The sequence below is a fragment of the Aethalodelphis obliquidens genome, unplaced genomic scaffold (genome assembly GCF_003676395.1).
Source record: "Aethalodelphis obliquidens isolate GAN/ISIS:26980383/991018 unplaced genomic scaffold, ASM367639v1 scaffold62, whole genome shotgun sequence".
Lineage (NCBI taxonomy): Eukaryota > Metazoa > Chordata > Mammalia > Artiodactyla > Delphinidae > Aethalodelphis > Aethalodelphis obliquidens.
The window spans coordinates 8,310,935-8,329,071 of record NW_020838006.1 but is presented as its reverse complement, the minus strand read 5'-3'; the positions used below and the strand labels follow the sequence as shown (position 1 = coordinate 8,329,071).

Sequence of the window (18,137 nt, the reverse complement as noted above, 5' to 3'; positions counted from 1 at the left end):
CTGCTCTGGAAAGCAAAGTGGCTTTCAACTTTCACTTGGTGAAATTAAACACATGCGCCCCCTGGGGTCAGCAAAACCACTCCTAGCAGTTCACAGCACTGGAAGGGGATGTGCTGTGTCATAATACTTGTGTGTGGCAGCTGGGAGTTGGTGGCGACTTGGATGTTCACCACGAGGGAAATGGGTAAGTCAAACGCACTGGATGCCCATTCTGGAATACGAACAGTGGTCAGACACCTGGCTGGGCCTTAACACCATAGCGGAGGGTGGAAAAAGTAGCAAACAGAACAAGATGCTATTTAGATAAGCTTAAAACAAATATGCACAGAGAATACAATACTATTTATTCTTCGGTTATGCACGTGGATGGGGACATATATTAACTGCATTGGAATGGCAGCCAATGAGAAGAGAATGGAAATGGCCATGAGGAGGAAGAGGATGAAGAATATAAAACAATGGTGGGTTTACGTGAACAGAAGAGTATATTCCACTCCTCTTCCTCTCACGTTTCCTGCCCAGCTTATCAGTTAATCGCGTTGGCTTGGCTCTCCCAACATTTCCCAGACAGGACCCCTTCCTAGCCCCTCCACCACCATGGAGGCAATCCAAGCCGTAGCATCTCAGCCTAAGCCACTGTTCACCCCTCCGAACTGGCCTTTCCGCTTCTACTTTTGCTGCCTACAGAGCTCTCCACAGAGCATCCCAATAATTCGTTTCATGTCACCCCTCCAATCAAAACCTTCCACTGGCTCCCCCTCACCCCGGAACAAATCCAGTCGCTACCATGGACCACAAGGTCCTACCCGATTTGTTTCTGCCACACTCTCTGGCTCATTTTACCAGTTCGACCCCACTCACTCTGCTTTGGCCAAACTGGCTTCCTTGCTGTTTTCAAACTCGCCCGTACGCTCCCACCTTGGGGGCTTTTATCTGCCATGTCCTCCGGAGGCAGCTGTTCTCGTGGTCTCCTTGCAGAAGTCAGCTCCCTGACCCCGCCTGCACCTAAAACAGCAACGCTTGACACCCCCTCTCCCCTCCCCCAGCCCTCATCCCCGCTGACATCTTCTGTCCTATTGGCTCTGTCACCTCTCTCCCACACTAGAAAGGAAAACTACAAAGGCAGAGGCCCCTGCTCTGCTGCCTGTTGGTTGCCACGTGCCCACAGTGCCTGGTACACACTGCGGGGGGCAGCGGGGGGCTACCTATTTGTTGAATATTTCATTTCCTAACTCGACTGGCTGCACCTGACATCCAAAGAGAAAACAGAATCAAAATGGAACAAAACAAAATGCATATGCCAGACTCTCTAATAAATCTCAGCTGGGTTTTATTTAACGAGACAAGCTACACGAAATGCCAAAATAGGAACAAGATCCAGGTGTGAGGTTCTTCTATGTCCAGAGACCTCACAGACCAGGGAGCTACTAGACCCATTGCCCCACATCAATCACACCCCATAACCATAACACCTAGCCACCTTTACCTCTCCTTGACAAGGCTGACTACTCAGAAGAAAACCCCCAGGGTGAACGCAGGCCCCCTTAGGTGCAAGCGTGCACCCAACTGGGTCGAGAGAGAGGAGGGCTGGCTCTAAGCAGGCCCCCCCACCCCGGGTCTCTGGGCTCCTGCCGCCCAGAGCAAGGGCCCTGAGAGGTTTCCAGGGAAACCAGTGTTGACCTCTGGAGAGGCAGGAAGCAGGCAAGGCAGAGGAATCCCTGAAAGGAAACCTTCTGCTCCCACAGCCACTTCACAAACCCCTCTCCCCAGGGTCAGCACACGTCTGGGGACTGTGAACAGGGAGGCGGTGTGGCCTAAGGATTTTGCAAAGGGTGGTCAACTTGAATCATGCTGGCTAGTTTGGTGGGATGACCACAAGAGGTCTGATGCTGTCTGAGGGTTGAAAATCCTGCCAGGGAGGGGCCTGAGCAAAGAAAGGGACCAGACTCCTCCCCAGCTGGGGCTCAGAGCTACTGGAATGTGCTGGCAAGAGAAGGCGGAAGGAGCTGGCACCGGTGGTCAACCCTGGGGACGTGAGGAAGGCCAGCAGCCTGTGTCTCCAGGACCAGGGCGGCCTCCATATCCTGAAGGCTCTGAGGTCCTGGAGAAGGGAATGCGGCCGGACATCTGGCCTGCTGGGCCCCACCCCGCTTTCAGAGGTGGAGCTCGGCGGGCCTCGGGGAGGCAAGGTGAGCAGACAAGGAAGGGGGCTCTGGCTTAGCCGGGATGGGCACTGTCAGGCAAAGAGGGGAAAGCAACAGGTTCAGGCCTGTCCCCTGTTGCTGTCACTGCTTAGGGCCCAAGGGGGTGCCTTGGAGATGGAGGCCGGGGGACAAAGGAACATGGAGAGTTCAGAAACCATTTTAGTTCCTGGAATCTTATGACCCAAACTTCCTTCACACGCTGAAATCCCCATTCCACCCCCTTCTCCCACATGCTAACTAGTCACGTCCCATACTAAACATGGGGCAGGGAGGGCAGCTTTGGGATGGCCTTATCTTCTCTGACACTGACTTGGGGCCACACTTCAAACTTCCCAGGAGGTCCCACCTCCACCCAGCCCAATGCCCAGGGTGCTCTGAGGGTCCAGGAGTTCCTCCAGTTCACATACAGACATGAACAGCCCCCTCCCTACTGGACGGTCATAACACCTGACGCAGGAGGAAATGCAGTAGCTGCAGCCGGGAACCCTACAGCAGCATCCGTGGTGAGGACCAGATGGTTCCACATCCAACCCACCACAACGGATACGGTAAAAATGAACTGCTTCGTATTATTTATGATAGCCAAGATATGGAAGCAACCTAAGTGTCCATCAGCAAAGGAATGGATAAAGAAGATGTGGTACATATATACAATGGAATACTACTCAGCCATAAAAAAGAATACTGCTCAGCCATTTGCAGTAACATGGATGGAGAGTACTGTGCTGAGTGAAAAAAGTCAGACAGAGAAAGACAAATACAGTATGATATCACTTGTATGTGGAATCTAAAAAATACAACAAACTAGTGAACAAAACATAAAAGGAGGAGACTCACAGATTTAGAGAACAAACTAGTGGTTACCAGTGGGGGAGAGGGGCAAGACAGAAGTAGAAGATTAAGAGGTACAAAGTATTAGGTAAAAAATAAGCTTCGGGCTTCTCTGGTGGTGCAGTGGTTCAGTCCGCCTGCCGATGCAGGGGACACGGGTTCGTGCCCCGGTCCGGGAAGATCTCACATGCTGCAGAGCGGCTAGGCCTGTGAGCCATGGCCGCTGAGCCTGCGTGTCCGGAGCCTGTGCTCCGCAACGGGAGAGGCCACAACAGTGAAAGGCCCGTGTACCGCAAAATAAATAAATAAATAAATAAGCTTCAAGGATAGGGGCTTCCCTGGTGGCGCAGTGGTTAAGAGTCTGCCTGCCAATGCATGGGACACGGGTTTGAGCCCTGGTCTGGGAGGATCCCACGTGCTGTGGAACAAGTAAGCCTGTGCGCCACAACTACTGAACCTGTGCTCTAGAGCCCTCGTGCCACAACTGCTGAAGGCCAGGCGCCTAGAGCCTGTGCTCTGCAACAAGAGAAGCGACCACAATGAGAAGACTGCGCACTGCAACGAAGAGTAGCCCCCGCTCACTGCAACTAGAGAAGGCCCACGGGCAGCAACAAAGACCTAATGCAGCCAAAAATAAATAAATTAAATAATAAAATTTAAAAAGTATATATATATATTTTAAAAAGCTACAAGGATATATTGTACAACATGGGGAATATAGCCAATATTTTATAATAACTATAAATGGAGTATAACCTTTAGAAATTGTGAACCACTATATTGTACACCTGTAACTTACATATTACTGTACATCAGCTATACTTCAATTTAAAATTTTTTTAATTAAAATTTTAAAAATGAACTGCTTTATGTACAGCATTGTGACTGTAGTTAATAACAGTGTAGCGTGTATTTGAAAGTTGCTAAGAAAGTAGATCTTTTAAAATTTTTATTTATTTTTGTTTTATTATTTTTTATCAAAGTATAGTTCACTTACAATATTATATTAGTTTCAGGTATACAACACAGTTATTTGATATTTTTATAGATTACACGCTATACAAAGTTATTATGAAATACTGGCTATATTCCCTGTGCGGTACATTACATCCTGTACTTATTTATTTTACACCTGGTAGTTTGTACCTCTTAATCCTCTTCACTTATTTTGCCCCTACTTCCACTCCTCTCTGGTAACCACTGGTATGTCCTCTCTATCAGTGAGTCTGCTCCTGTTTTGTTATCTTTGTTCATTTGTTTTATTTTTTAGATTCCACATGTAAATGAAAATGATCTTAAATGTTCTCATCACAAGAAAAAAGATCATCACTATGTGTTGTGATGGACATTAACTAAACACTGCGGTGATCATTTTGCAATTTATGTATATGATGAATCATTATGCTGTATAACTAAAACCAATAAACCAATTTGATATTATATACATCAATTATATCTCAATAAAAAGAAGAAAAATGAATCACTATGAAAATCATCACCTCTCGGATGTCACAACCATGCCAAATTGCCATAAAAATCTCTGTCTACTTTCCTCTTTGGAGTTTATCTTGTTACAGATAATAAGTGTCTGTGGCCTGTGCCAGCCTGCAGACCACACTGTGAGCCCTGTGCTCTGGACCAGCAACTCTGTCCACTAGCGCTTCTAGAATAATGGAAATGTTCTATCACAACGTGCACCTGAGATGTGGCTCGTGAGACTGCAGAAGTGAATTTCTGACTTTATTACATTTTAGTTAACCTAAATGTTTAATTAAGTAGCCACATGTGGCTAGTGGCTGCCAGATTGGTCAGTGCAGATCTAGAGTAATTGCTGGGACACAGAGAAAACACCATGTAACTGCCAGACCGTCCCCCCAGGCTGACTCCAGACTGAACATGGAGAAAGAAAAGGCAGGAATATTCTTAAACCCATCTTCCCTTTGATGTGAACATTTGGTCTCCCTGTGGTTAATAATGGGTCGCAAACATTCACAGACATGGACGGACACACACACACACACACACACACACACACACACACAGAGTCCCTGAAACCATCTAAATGTTCGAGCAGATGGAGGAAGAAGGGCCACCCACAGAGTCGACAGGGCCAGCCTCTCCCTCTTGGGAGGACGGAAGCCCTTCCTGACACAGGCGGAGGCTGGGGGCCACCTTTCCATCTGCCCCACGGAGCCCAGTTCTCCTAGGAGCAGCCGTGGGCCAGACGTACCTTTCCCAGCCTCTCGCACAGCTGGGCACACAGCTGGAACTCCTTGGCGTAGCTCAGACACTTAAGGGACAGCTTTGGCTCCTTGCACTCCAGATACGTCTTGGCCAGTTCCAAATATTCCACCTGCTTTTCCCTGGGAGGGGGAAATAGAACAGAGTTTCCATGGAATGTGATACCAGTAGACTGAACCTGCAGCTCTCTCTCAGAGCAAACCTGAAATGACCCCCGAGGCTCTTACTTGGGGCTGACTTTCTTGGATTTCATGTTCAGGGCGGTGCTGTGGGCCAGAGCCAGCTTCTCCTTTTCCAATGCACCTCCCTTTTGGAAACACTTGGCTGCAACCTGGAATAGACCAAAGGTTTCTGTTTCCAGCAAGGTCGCAGAGGTGACACAGGAACAAGAGTTAAAGCACGCATTCCATGTTTTCACGGACAAAGCACTGAGTCTCACCCCAGCCAAATCCGTGAGGGAGGGGCAGGAAGGTGCTGAAACACTAAAGAAAACAGCCTCAGTTGGGACTGACATATACACATTGCTACATGTAAAATAGATATAACTAATAAGGACCTACTTATAGCACAGGGAACTCTACTCAATACTCTGTAATGACCTACGTGAGAAAAGAATCTAAAAAAGAGTGGATATATGTGTGTGTATAACTTACTATGCTGTGTGCCTGAAACTAACACAACGCTGTACATCAATTATACTCCAATAAAAATTTTTAAAAAAGAAAAGAAAAAACAGCCCCAGAGGATAAAGCCAAATTGTGTTACCAGCTAACACTCTGGACTCAAAGCTTCCCTTTGGAAACCTAGGAGCCATGGAAAAGGCACATCAGACATATTTTTACAGGTCACCATAATAACACCCTCATCTGATCTTCAATAGCCGCATGTGAGATGTTTCATCCTTCCCACACTATTTGGTAGCAACCTCAAGTCAAGGACATGGAGAAACTGGCCCAAGGTTGCCCAATGGCTTTTCTGGGCTCAACATAGGTCCCCTCTAGTTGGTAACAACCAAGGCTAGTGCGCAGTGTTGGCAGAGCAGCAGCAGTGCACCTATTATGGTAGAAACGGGGACAGAGATGGTGTCCCAACACATCCCAGAAGATGACTGACCAGATCCTTGGCACATGCAGACCTGTATGTAGCAAACAGAAGATGGGCAGACAAGTGTCCCAGGGGAGTCAGCCTGCTGCTCCCCACCACCAGAAAGTTGCTGACATCATGTCTCCAAGTATGGACTACCAGCAGAAAGTTGCTGACATCATGTCTCCAAGTATGGACTACAGGGCAGAAAGTTCATGTTCTGCCCAGCATGTAGGGATTAGGCCTCAGTGTGGGCAAGAGAAGGACTAAGTGGCACTTACTGATAACACAGGCAGGATGGCATCTCTCCCCCCGGGCTCTCTGTTCCAGCCTCCCCAGCCCCGTGGGCCTCCTTTCATTCCTGTGACATGCGAAATGCTCCTTTCTGCCACAGGGCCTTTGCACACACTCTTCCCTCTGAGTGAAATGCTCTTCCATCCCTCCTCTGCCTGCTTAACGTCATGTACCCTACAGGTCCCAGCTCAAGGCTCCCACTCAAAGTAGCCTTCTCTGGCCACACCGTCTAGGACAGGCGGTTCTGGAGGCAGCTTGTCATTCACATGTGACATCGGGAACCGCTGGCACTGTGCCCTTTTCTGTATACCTGTCCTGCCCACTGTCACATCCCCATGACCTAAATGCAATGCTGGGCCCACAGCTCCACAGGATACGCTGAATGAATGGATCTCAAGGGTTTCCACTTGTACGGTGGTTCTGAGACACTTACTGACATGCAGCCCCAAATAATATACTTCCTGAGTCCCAAAGCCCTTTCGCGGAGTCAAAATAAAGTCAGGTGAGGGGGAGGCTTTTTATAACATTCTCATCTGTGCTACTCCCCTCAAAAGATTTTGGATTCAAACATTCAAAAGGTATCTTTCAAGGGATAAAGAATTGGAAATCCACGGGCAATACATATAAACACCAGCTGTGTTCTGAAGCGAGAAAGGGAAAGACTTTATAGGTTTCTAATTTCATACCCACACCTGCTGCCCACATTGTCCTGCCCTATCCCCTCTCCGAAAAAAAAAATCTTGGTTTTATAACAACAGCCAGGTGTTTAGTATTCCTTGCCAATTACAACAAGGATGGGCAGTGAATACAGTGCAGGGCTCAGTCAACTTCTGCAGCTGCATATTTATGGAAACACTATCCCGACACGACTAAACACACAACAGTGCAAACTGTTTTCTCCTCCCTTACACCTGATGGCAGGGGTGACCACAGGCCTTCACCCCTCTCTGTATCCATCCTAGCCCCCTTATGGAGCAACTCTGCAGCTTCCCCCATCGGGAGTGCAGCCTGTTCCCCATCCCTCCCGACAGAAGGATTCCTCAGCGGGCAGAGGCCAGGACCCTTCCTCTTCCTATGATCACACGCTGGCACTTGGCCAAAAGGAAGGCTTGTCATGACCGCATGGGGGTGGTGGGGAGTGGGACAGGGAGATCTCTGCATGGCGGGTGACCTGATGTCACAGAAGGGGCAGCAGCACAAGTACCATGACCCCGACCCCCTCCCCGTCCTGGTGACAAATGCAGTGATGAGAAACCTGCTGGTGAGGCTTGACGAGGCCACAGGTCACCCAGACCTCTCTCTCCTTACCTTCCAGCACTGGTGTTTAGCATAGTAATCTCCTTGGGCGATCCACTCCGCAGGGGTTGAGGTTTTAACAAACATGCTATCGTCGAGGTCTAAAATGAAAGAGAAACGTGGGTTTGCTTCTCTGGGGATCCCTTCGCTGAAACCTGTTATGGGCTCTATTTTGTTCCCCTACACCCAAAATTTCAAGTATTGAAGTCCTAACCCCCAGTCGCTTGGAATGTGACTGTATTTGGAGACGAGGGTCTTTAAAGAGGTGATTAAGGTCAAATGAGGTCATATGGGTGGGCCCTGATCCAATGTGACTGGCATCCTTATAAGAAGAGGAGATTAACACATACGAACAGACACAGGGGGCTCACACAGAGAAAAGGCCATCTACAGCCAAGGAGAGAGGCCTCAGAAGAAATCAAACCACTGACAGCTTTATTGATCTTAGACTTCTAGGCTCCAGAACTGAGACAATAATTTCTGTTGTGTAAGCCACCCAGTCTGTGGTATTTGTTATGGTGGCCTGAGCAAACAAACACACCTATGTTGTCTGTCTAGCGTTCATGTAAGGTAGAGTGTAGCTTACCAAGACAGGTTGTAGTGGGTTTTGGGAGAAGGCGGTGGAGGTGAGAAAAGATGCTGTTTGATTTTTGAACTTTGGTCTGCCTTCCCTTCCTAGGGATATGAATTAGAAGACAGACAGCAATTTCCAGTTCCTCCTTGAAAACCCAAAGCCATGTAGCTCTTGGCAAACTCCCATGCCGGGGCCTTAGCAAGGGAAAAGGTGATAGGATGTGACAGTATTTCCAAATGTGCAGACTTTGCCCTCATCACAGCAAGCGATCTGACACATTCTGGTTGGCGGACGTTGACCACTGCCACCACCTGCTATTGGTCCCGTCTGTCAGCCTCAGCAGCTGGCGGTGACTGCACTGGCCCCCCTTGCCGAGGACCCCCGAGCACCACCAGCGGTGGTGGGGGCGGAGGCGACACTCTCTGGGGATTCCGAAACATACAAAAGGCTGAATATCAGGACGACGCGGAAGTCAAATCTGAGCCGGAAAGGTCAGAGTCCCCTCAGCCAACAGACGTCAACCGGAGGGGCCAGGGAGACAGGCCAGCTTTGTTTAGGTGGTGCAAAAACACAGGCCAGGGCTTCCCTGGTGGCGCAGTGGTTGAGAATCTGCCTGCCAACGCAGGGGACACAGGTTCGAGCCCTGGTCTGGGAAGGTCCCACATGCCGCAGAGCAACTGGGCCCGTGAGCCACAACTACTGAGCCTGCGCGTCTGGAGCCTGTGCTCCGCAACAAGAGAGGGCGCAGTAGTGAGAGGCCCGCGCACCGCAATGAAAAGCGGCCCCCGCTTGCCACAACTGGAGAAAGCCCTCGCACAGAAACGAAGACCCAACACAGCCATAAATAAATAAATAATTAAAACAAAACAAAACAAAAAAAACACATGCCAATCCTTGCAGCCCCCCGCACGCACTGTGTGCAAAGCTGACTTTGCAGCATCTTGTTCTGGTGCTGTGTGCACTGTGAGTGTCCAGGTGACATCTCATTCCCACAGCAAAGCCCCACACAGTATCTCTGCATCTGGCCGGTGACCTCTACTGGTGCCGCGTTGAAGAGACCCCCAAATGCAAAGTCACCACACTCGTCCCCAGCTCCCCAGAACAGGGAGAACAGATGTCCTCAAAGACTTTACCACGTGCAACTCGTAATTCACAATTAAGACGGGACTTTTTCTTGCATTCTTAATGCAAACAAGAGATGATATTAATTGTAATCCTTTTTCATTTTGAATTTTTAAATTAAAAAAAAATCGCCAATCTTCATCTCTTATAATGGGTTGCCAGAACATATTGTGAGAATAAAAGGACTCGGAGCTGCAGGGAGGAATAAGAACCACCACGGTAGGCCAACGCACTCGTTTTCCTTTTAGTAGAGGAAGTGGAGGCCCAGGGGGAGAAAGTGGTAGCTGAATTAAGTCCCATGGCTGCACAGGTGGAAAGTTCTAATGAGAAGCCAGGTTAACCCCAAGCCTTAGACTTTTCACATTATAGCACCACAGTCAGGTCCCAGGAATAGAGCTTTTAATCCTGGTCCCCAACTGAGCCATTGGCTGTAACCAGAAACAGTCTCCGTAAAACTGGCTGGAAAATGCTCAGGAAACCAAACCTCTCTGCAGCCACAGAGCCCTGGGCTTTCCCCCATCTTTGGAGAAATTCACCATGGCCTGGAGCAGCCAACTCAACAGCTAACCCCCAAGAAACACAACAATTTTCTTCTTCCTGAGGGCTGATTATTTATCTCCCAGTTATCCCATCAGGAGACCTTCATTCCATTGTTTAATTAGCTAGCCTTTGTAACTTATGAAAAACAATACATAATGATGTTGTTTTTTTTTTTAAACACTGCAAGCAGCACAGAAATGGTGAAAAGTTAAAGAGGTCCACATCTAGTTAACAATCTCACACCCACCGGTCCCAGCACCAGAGGAGCCACTGCAGACACTTTCACCTTCACGGACACTTAAGTCATTTTTAGTTTCTTATCATTACAAACGGGGCTGTAACGAGCGCTCTCCTGCATGTTATCTTAGAGATTGTATAAAAGAGTATCTCTGGATAGATCCTTAGAAGTGGAATTACCGGGTCAAAAGGTAGGTGCATTTTTTATTTTGATAGATATTGCCAAACAGCTGTCCAAAAGCCCACAGTTAATTTGTATTCTCCCAGCAAAGCCTACTTTGTCTATCCTTTGCCCATGATCCTTACCTTTTAGGACAAATAAAAGTTCTTCCCTGAAGGAGTTAACCCTCCCACTCTCATTACAACTTCAGTCTCCCACACACTTTAGCAATAAATAGGAACACTCATGTCTCAGAAGAATGTGGAAAGAAAGTGTTTTCCAAAAACGATACCCTTTACCCTCGGCCACAGGGCAGCTGAGAGTAACATGCTTTCTGTCCAACAGCCAGAATATTTTAATGAGCGCTTACCTTTATTTTCATCCATTTTCACGACTTCGACAAAATTCCTTTTCATGAAATATTTGAAAGCAGGAGCCCGTTTCTCTCGGTTTTCGTCAAAGATCCAGAGGTTGACCCGAGCCCGGGTGATGGCCGTGTAGAGCTGCTTCAGCTCCCCGTTCAGGAGCTAAAGACAAGATGAGGACCAAGGCATGAGCCTTCAGGCTACAATACGACGTGTCTCACTTCAACGGGCTTATTCTGATTTTGGAGGAATATTCAAAAAGTAAGTTTTATGAAGTACAGCCCAGGCCTGAGCAGGACGTGGGGAGCCCACTGTGGCCGCAGCACAGGGAAGCGAACTCTAGAGAGGGGGGCAGTGTTAGTACAGGCCCACCCTTGAATCTGCTGTACTTGTCCACTTTGAAATAATTATAGATCCCTAGGAGGTTACAAAGATATTGCAGAGAGGTCCCATGTACCTTTCACTCAGTTTACCCCAAAAGTCACATCCTACGCAATTACTGTAACTTATTTTTAAAAATTGGAGCAGTGGGAATTCCCTGGAAGTCCAGGGGTGAGGACTCCACACTTTCACTGGCAAGGGCCAGGGTTCAATCCCTGGTCGGGGAACTAAGATCCCACAAGCTGCACAGTGCGGCCAAAATTTAAAAAAATAAAAAAAATGGAGCAGTCCCACGCTGCTACTGTGACTATTATTAGCACTATATTACTCCTGACCTACCCCATGACTGAGGACTCTGGGTATAAGGGGACTATGTCTTAGACTCAGGGAGGACCTCCTTGATTAAATCATGCATTTCAAAACAACGGATTTGTGGCTACCCAGAGGTCTGCACAGCTCGGCGATGATTTAACATCTATGTGCAGAGCCTTCCAGGTAGTTACAGAAATAACCGGATAACTGCTCTTCTGTTTATTTGTTTTCTACTATGTAGGAGACATAAAACTAGGACAGCAGTTTCTCCCAAAGCTTTTGGTTTTTGCCGGTTCGGTTTTCTGTGGTATTGCCCTCACTCTCGAGGCCTCTGTCGGCCTTCGTCGGTCTAGAACTCCACAGAGCTTTTCGGCTCTGGCCTACTTCTCGGTGATGTAGTGGGACGCCCAGGGGAAGGGAGACAGGGTCCCTTCACAGACAAGGCTGGAAGACAATGGTCTCCACTGACTACAGTCACGGACTTCACTTCTGAGTTCCCCGTCAGCCATGTCAGAGTTTCTGAACAGAGCTCCAGAGGCGAACAGAAGGTGCTACCCTCCCCCTTTGGTGCCCCACATCAAGCCTGGCTCTCTGCTGAGAAGAGGGGGTCACCAGTGCTGAGTCCACCACATTCCCTTTTCCATCCTCCACCCCCTAGTGCTGACGGACAGGAAGACTCACAGCACAGGCTCCATCTTTAACCCCATCTTATTGGCCAAGTGCTGCTTACTGGCTCCCTGTCAAGCAAGCTCACGGATCCCTGGCTGATACTCACCTTGTACATTTCCGGATTCACCATGAAAGCCGGGCCCTGGGAGGAGCTGCATTTCTCTAGGGGCACCTCAATCAGCTGTCGGCTTTCCTCTCTGGACTCAGAGGATGAAGGGGTAAATGAGGAAATGATCTTCCATTCCTTGTAAGCCTGAACAACAAAGACAAATGAAAGACCAGCAGAATACGCTTCTGCAGTGCACACCCAGCCTCCCTGGGCCTCACAGAGAACTGAGCCCCCTTTGCCTGGCACGGCGGCCAGGCCTTCAGCACCAGCCGTGAGGAGGTGGCCATCCTATGGCCTCAGAGTGGGGGTCGGGGCCCAGGTGGTGCAGGCAGGGATCAGGGCAGCTACCGAGAAGACCCCCCAGACGCTCAGCTAAGACGACCAAGAAGCAGGCACATGTGCTCACTTCTAGCACGAGTGTTTATGGCCTGGAGGTTCCTGTTGTTGAAAGAATGTCCACAAGCAGAATGGAGAGAGAAAACCAGTATCCTCACCTCTTTTCACAATGTGTTTAAAAAATGCCACTTAGGGTCAGTCATTAAGACACAAGTGACGCTTAGGGTGGTACCCGTGGTGTCCATCCATGTTGTCACAAATGGCAAAATATCAACTCTATGGTGACAAATGGAAACTAAATTTTTTTTTAAGTTTTAGTTTTATTTTTCCTTTTATTTTTCCTTCCTTCCTTCCTTCAATTTTTTGGCCATGCCACGCAGCATGTGGGATCTTAGTTCCCTAAGTCCCAGAAACTAAATTTTTGGTGGTAAGCATGCTGTAGGCTATATAGAAGTAGAAATACAATCTTGTACACGAGCGACTTATATAATGTTATAAACCCGTGTTGCCTCAATAAAAAATAAGTCTAAAAAATATAAATACAAAATAATTTGTGTTAAGCTTTGGGTTTCATATGACTAAGAGTCACAAATAACCAAGATAATAAAAATATAATTACTGCTGTTACATGTGGATAGTTTAGCCATGTTTAAATGAGTAATAAAGATGTAATAATTCATAAATTATTTTTACATCTATTCTATAAAATAGAGTCTTGCCCTTATGTCAGCAAAATTACTAGTTGTGTTATAACCGAATTTTCACATAATTTGTGTTATATTAAATGCCCAGGATTAAGAGATGTAATTGCATTCAAAGTGTAAATAATTTGAAACATTTTCACTGAAAATATGAATGCTAGGAAATGTAAGAATAAACAATTAAAATTATTTTCTTATGATATAAAAAAAAGACATGTGACAAAATTTCCTAACCAGGTGATCCAATCAAGGACGGAGCTCGGGAATTCCTTGGCGGTCCAGTGGTTAGGACTCTGCACTTCCACTGCAGAGGGCCCAGGTTCAATCCCTGGTTGAGGAACTAAGATCCCGCAAGCCACAAGGCCCTCCCGTCCCCCCAAAAAAAGGATGGAGTGAAATTCAGGAGCCGTGGGGTAGGCTGTGCAAGGTGGACTCTGAGGTCAGATGGAACAGATTAAATCTCGATTTGTCCACTTATTATGTGACCTTGAACAAATGCCTCTTCTAGGTCTCATTTTCCTGTTCTGTAAAATGTGGATGACAGAACTAACCACATTGTTGGAAAAATAAAAGGAGATAATCAATGTCAAGTGTCTCTACAATGCTCGATAAAGAGTTGACATTTTAGCCATTTTCCCCTTTACCCAAATCAAACAACAAAACCACGGTGACTTGTAGATCAGGGTCTGTAAATTTTTTTGCTAAAGGGTCAGATGATAAATATTTTTGGCTTTGTGGGCTATATGGTCTCTATTGCAACTACCCTACTCCGCTACTGTAGAGCAAAAGCAGCTCTAGTCAACAGTAAATGAACGGGCAAGTGTGATGAAATGAAACGTTATCTTTTGACACTAAAATTGAATTTAATACTAAATTTTCGCATGCCACAGGATATGATTTTCCTTTTGATTTTTTTAACCATTTAAAAATGTAAAAACCATTCTTAGCTCACAGGCAGTGAGCTGGGTTTAGCCCCCAGGCCATAGTTTGCAGACCCTGGGGAGGCAAACGTGACCAGATTATACACCGTATCTATAGTGAAGAATTCCCATGAAGTTTCAGATTTCATACTTTATTGTGTGTCTTGGGGGAGTAGCTAGTCAATTCTCCTATCCTTCAGTTTTTAATAAAATGGTGCTACTTGGCACCTATGTATCTTTTCAAGGATGATGGAAAGGTGGAGTGGATACAGTTCATTACCTCCCTTCAGTTCCTCTATAATGTAAACTCTATAAACATTAGGTTAGGGACTTCCCTGGTGGCTCAGTGGTTAAGAATCTGCCTGCCAATGCAGGGGGCATGGGTTCGAGCCCTGGTCCGGGAAGATCCCACATGCTGCAGAGCAACTAAGCCCACGCGCCACAACTACTGAGCCTGCGCTCTAGAGCTGGTGAGCTGCAACTACTGAGCCCACATGCCACAACTACTGAAGCCCGCACGCCTAGAGCCCGGGCTCCGCAACAAAGACAAGCCACAGCAATGAGAAGCCCATGCACCACAATAAAGAGTAGCAACCGCTCTCCACAACTAGAGAAAGGCCGCATGCAGCAACGAAGACCCAAACGCAGCCAAAAATAAATAATAAAATAAAATAAATTAATTAAAAAAAAACACATTAGGTTAAATGCTTTAAATACTATCTATTAAATAAGAGTGGTTATGCTACTAACCAATTAGGGAATTAATCACCAGGTTATGAGAAGAGATGTGAGTCATGTAATCAATTTTAGTAGTTGAAAGTTAAAAAAAAAAAAATCTTCAGGACACATCTGTGACTATCTTTTCATCTTCGTAAAGCTGTTTACCCAACTTAATCGTTTGCCAAAGAAAGCAGGCAAGAGACACGCATGCTAACATCTGAGGAGGTCCGGCAGACAGCGGGAGGTGCAGGCTGCCTGAACTTGGAAGGCCAGTGAAGCACCTGTATCTTTTTTTTTTTTTGCGGCACACGGGCCTCTCACTGTTGTGTCCTCTCCCGTTGCGGAGCACAGGCTCCAGACGCACAGGCTCTGCGGCCACGGCTCACGGGCCCAGCCGCTCCGTGGCATGTGGGATCCTCCCGGACCGGGGCACGAACCCGTGTCCCCTGCATCGGCAGGCGGACTCTCAACCACTGCGCCACCAGGGTAGCCCAAAGCACCTGTATCTTAAAACTGCTCGAAGGAGACACAGAAGCTGCTCGTATGGCACATGATTAACCTGTTTCCATGAATAAAACACATTTCACTCTCAAGACAGAGCCTCCTAGGAGCGAGCACGTGTGTTTACGGCAAGAATACAGGCCTGCAGCACTCCCGGCAATAAAAGGAAGAAGCATCTAGAAGTCTTCCAACTTCTTCTCTGGGGATTAATAATTATGAAGGAAAAGGACTTAGACTCTACCAGCAAGGCTTCTTTTGTGGCGCCTGTTCTCTAGGTTAGCTCAGCAACTCTTAAAAAGTTGTGGTTTTGAAAGCCTCTCCTGTCCTGGTCACACATGAGTGTGAAGGAAGGGACTCCCCACTGGGGCAGAGTGTCAATGGCAAGCACCCCTCCAAGTCCCCACAGGAGGAGAGTTTGGAGGTGACCAGAGAATGACTTCCCCTCCCCCAAATGAGGCAAAATCCTACAAGAGAAGGCCTTGACATAACCATTCCTTGGTTCCTTTCTCATCTCAGAAGATGACCCTGGTGTCCATGTGGTTGAACAGGTGAATCCTCTGAAGAGAAAAATCACAAGCCAGGGCAATAAGAAGCCCCCTACACACACACACACACACACACACACACACACACAGCACCTTCCAGACACATAAACGGGGGTGGAAGAGGAGGCCAGGGATGGAGAGAGGAGTCCTCCACGGTCTCCCATGTCAAGCAGCAAGTACTGTTCAGCAGCCTTCACCCATCACCCCCAAAAGAAACCCCATGTGAGCAGCCAGACCACAGACGCATGGGGACTTCTGTGACCTCTGTTTTTCCTCTCCTTTGATTGTAGCATCTCCTCTCATTTGCTGACTGGTGCCTTTTGGTCCTGTGGTTGTGAATGATAAACTGAGGGTGTGCTTTGTGCTGGGGAATGCACGATTCCATTCCCTGGTAATTGGGAAGCATCACATCAGCAGTCTTTTTGGAATTCTCATTCTGTGTATAGGACGACGTAGATGTTACCACAAGACTTAATTTGTGATTGTTTTAATTTCATGCAACTCACTGATCCATTGGTGGGAGCTTAGGGTCAAGGGATCCAGGACTGTGCCATTCCAGGGTCAGGGTGAAAGAGAATTAAGATTTTTCTTTCACAAACAGAGTCGACCACAAGTTACTGATCCGTAAGTCCAGAGCTCCTGGAGCTTCTTACTAGCACAAGCATACAACTGGCACTTAATAAAGGACACGAACAACAAAGTCTTACCCTTTCCTCTTTTAGGAGAGCCTCGGTCCAACCATGACCAATGGATGTATTATGAGAAAAAAAAAAGTTAGTCCTCGGAGATTAAAAATGGTTCCAGGATTAATGAGCGTGCATCTGATTTTATCAGAAAAGTCAATAGAAAAGGAGTGCACTTAAGGTATGGTAATGATATATTCATTGTGGAAGGTTCTGGAAGCCGATTTGCATGCAGGGTATTAAAAGGAAGGGAGTACAGTGGAAAGATCTTGAGATTTGGAATTCAAAGCATCTGAGTTCATCTCCGAGCTCTGCCACCTACATTACGACTACAGGCAACTTATGTAACTTCCATGACCCTCAGCCTTATGTGTAGAATGAGAGTAATAAAAATACACACAACGTCAGAGGGTTGGTGGAGGATAAACTGAGACAATGCCTTCAAAAAGCACTTTATAAACTGTAAAACATCCATAGCAATATTAGTCATAGGTATTATCGAGGCAAATGTGACATTTAAAAAAAGACCAGAAAAAAACAAAACAAAAACAAAGGACTCCATTTAAAGGGTCAGTTCTGGAGCAGATTTTAAGGAGTCAAAGCTAACAGTGCTCGTGACTTGGGTATGAAAACAGCCCCTTCAAGCATGCACTGTGTGCAGCGGGGAGTCTGCAACGGGCACCAGGGTACAGCCAGCTATGTCCCCAAAGGAGACCCCACAGCATGGTCAGCAGCCAACCTGAGCCTCCACCGAAGACGGTGGTGAAGAGAAGGCAGTTGCTATGAAACTGAGGACAATGGCCTTGAGCTGGCGGCTCTACCTATAATGTACTGAGGTTGGGAAGAAAAACCATCACAAGGACTCAGGAGCCAAGTCAAGACAATCGGCTGGCACAGAGGTCACTGGGGGTCAGTCTGGGGACTCTTTTGCTGCCATTGTGGGCAAGGGTGGCAAGCAGTGGTGGCAAAGCCATGCCCGGAGGGAGCTCAGGCAGGATGGCTGTTCTCGTCCCCTGCATTACCTGATCCTGTGGGCAGGAACCAAGGCTCACGTGTCTTCCTGCAGTTGTCTCCCTATGAATGACCTTGCCCGGTTCTGTCCTCATAGGGTGGACATTGCTAACCTTGCCTTCATTTGTAAGGCTCTCCTTAGACCTTGCTCCAACTTGAGGATCCTTGGGAGTCAAGGTTAACAGTAGCTAGTGAAAACCGGAAGCTGGCGCTTGGGTACCAGGCATTCAGAAAAGGTGAATACAAGAAAACAGGGAAGCGCAAGGCACGGGGAAAGCCATCCCACAACACACTATGAAACA

The 18,137-nt window shown here is 47.4% G+C and overlaps 1 protein-coding gene and 1 non-coding gene across 3 annotated transcripts in view; one reads left to right on the top strand and one right to left on the bottom strand.

Moving 5' to 3' along the window:
- Positions 1 to 18,137, bottom strand: part of TRANK1 (tetratricopeptide repeat and ankyrin repeat containing 1) — a 65,542-nt gene that overhangs the window by 11,044 nt on the left and 36,361 nt on the right. For both annotated transcript variants that reach the window (XM_027088177.1, XM_027088178.1), the window contains 5 exons: positions 12,416 to 12,562; positions 10,953 to 11,109; positions 7,962 to 8,050; positions 5,504 to 5,607; positions 5,266 to 5,398 (listed from right to left, as the gene is read on the bottom strand). In XM_027088177.1, coding sequence (XP_026943978.1) covers positions 5,266 to 5,398; positions 5,504 to 5,607; positions 7,962 to 8,050; positions 10,953 to 11,109; positions 12,416 to 12,562 — 630 coding nt within the window. The remainder of the gene's footprint in view (positions 1 to 5,265; positions 5,399 to 5,503; positions 5,608 to 7,961; positions 8,051 to 10,952; positions 11,110 to 12,415; positions 12,563 to 18,137) is intronic.
- TRNAG-UCC (transfer RNA glycine (anticodon UCC)) lies at positions 13,723 to 13,795 on the top strand. The gene has a single exon. It is a non-coding gene; the product is annotated as a tRNA-Gly (tRNA).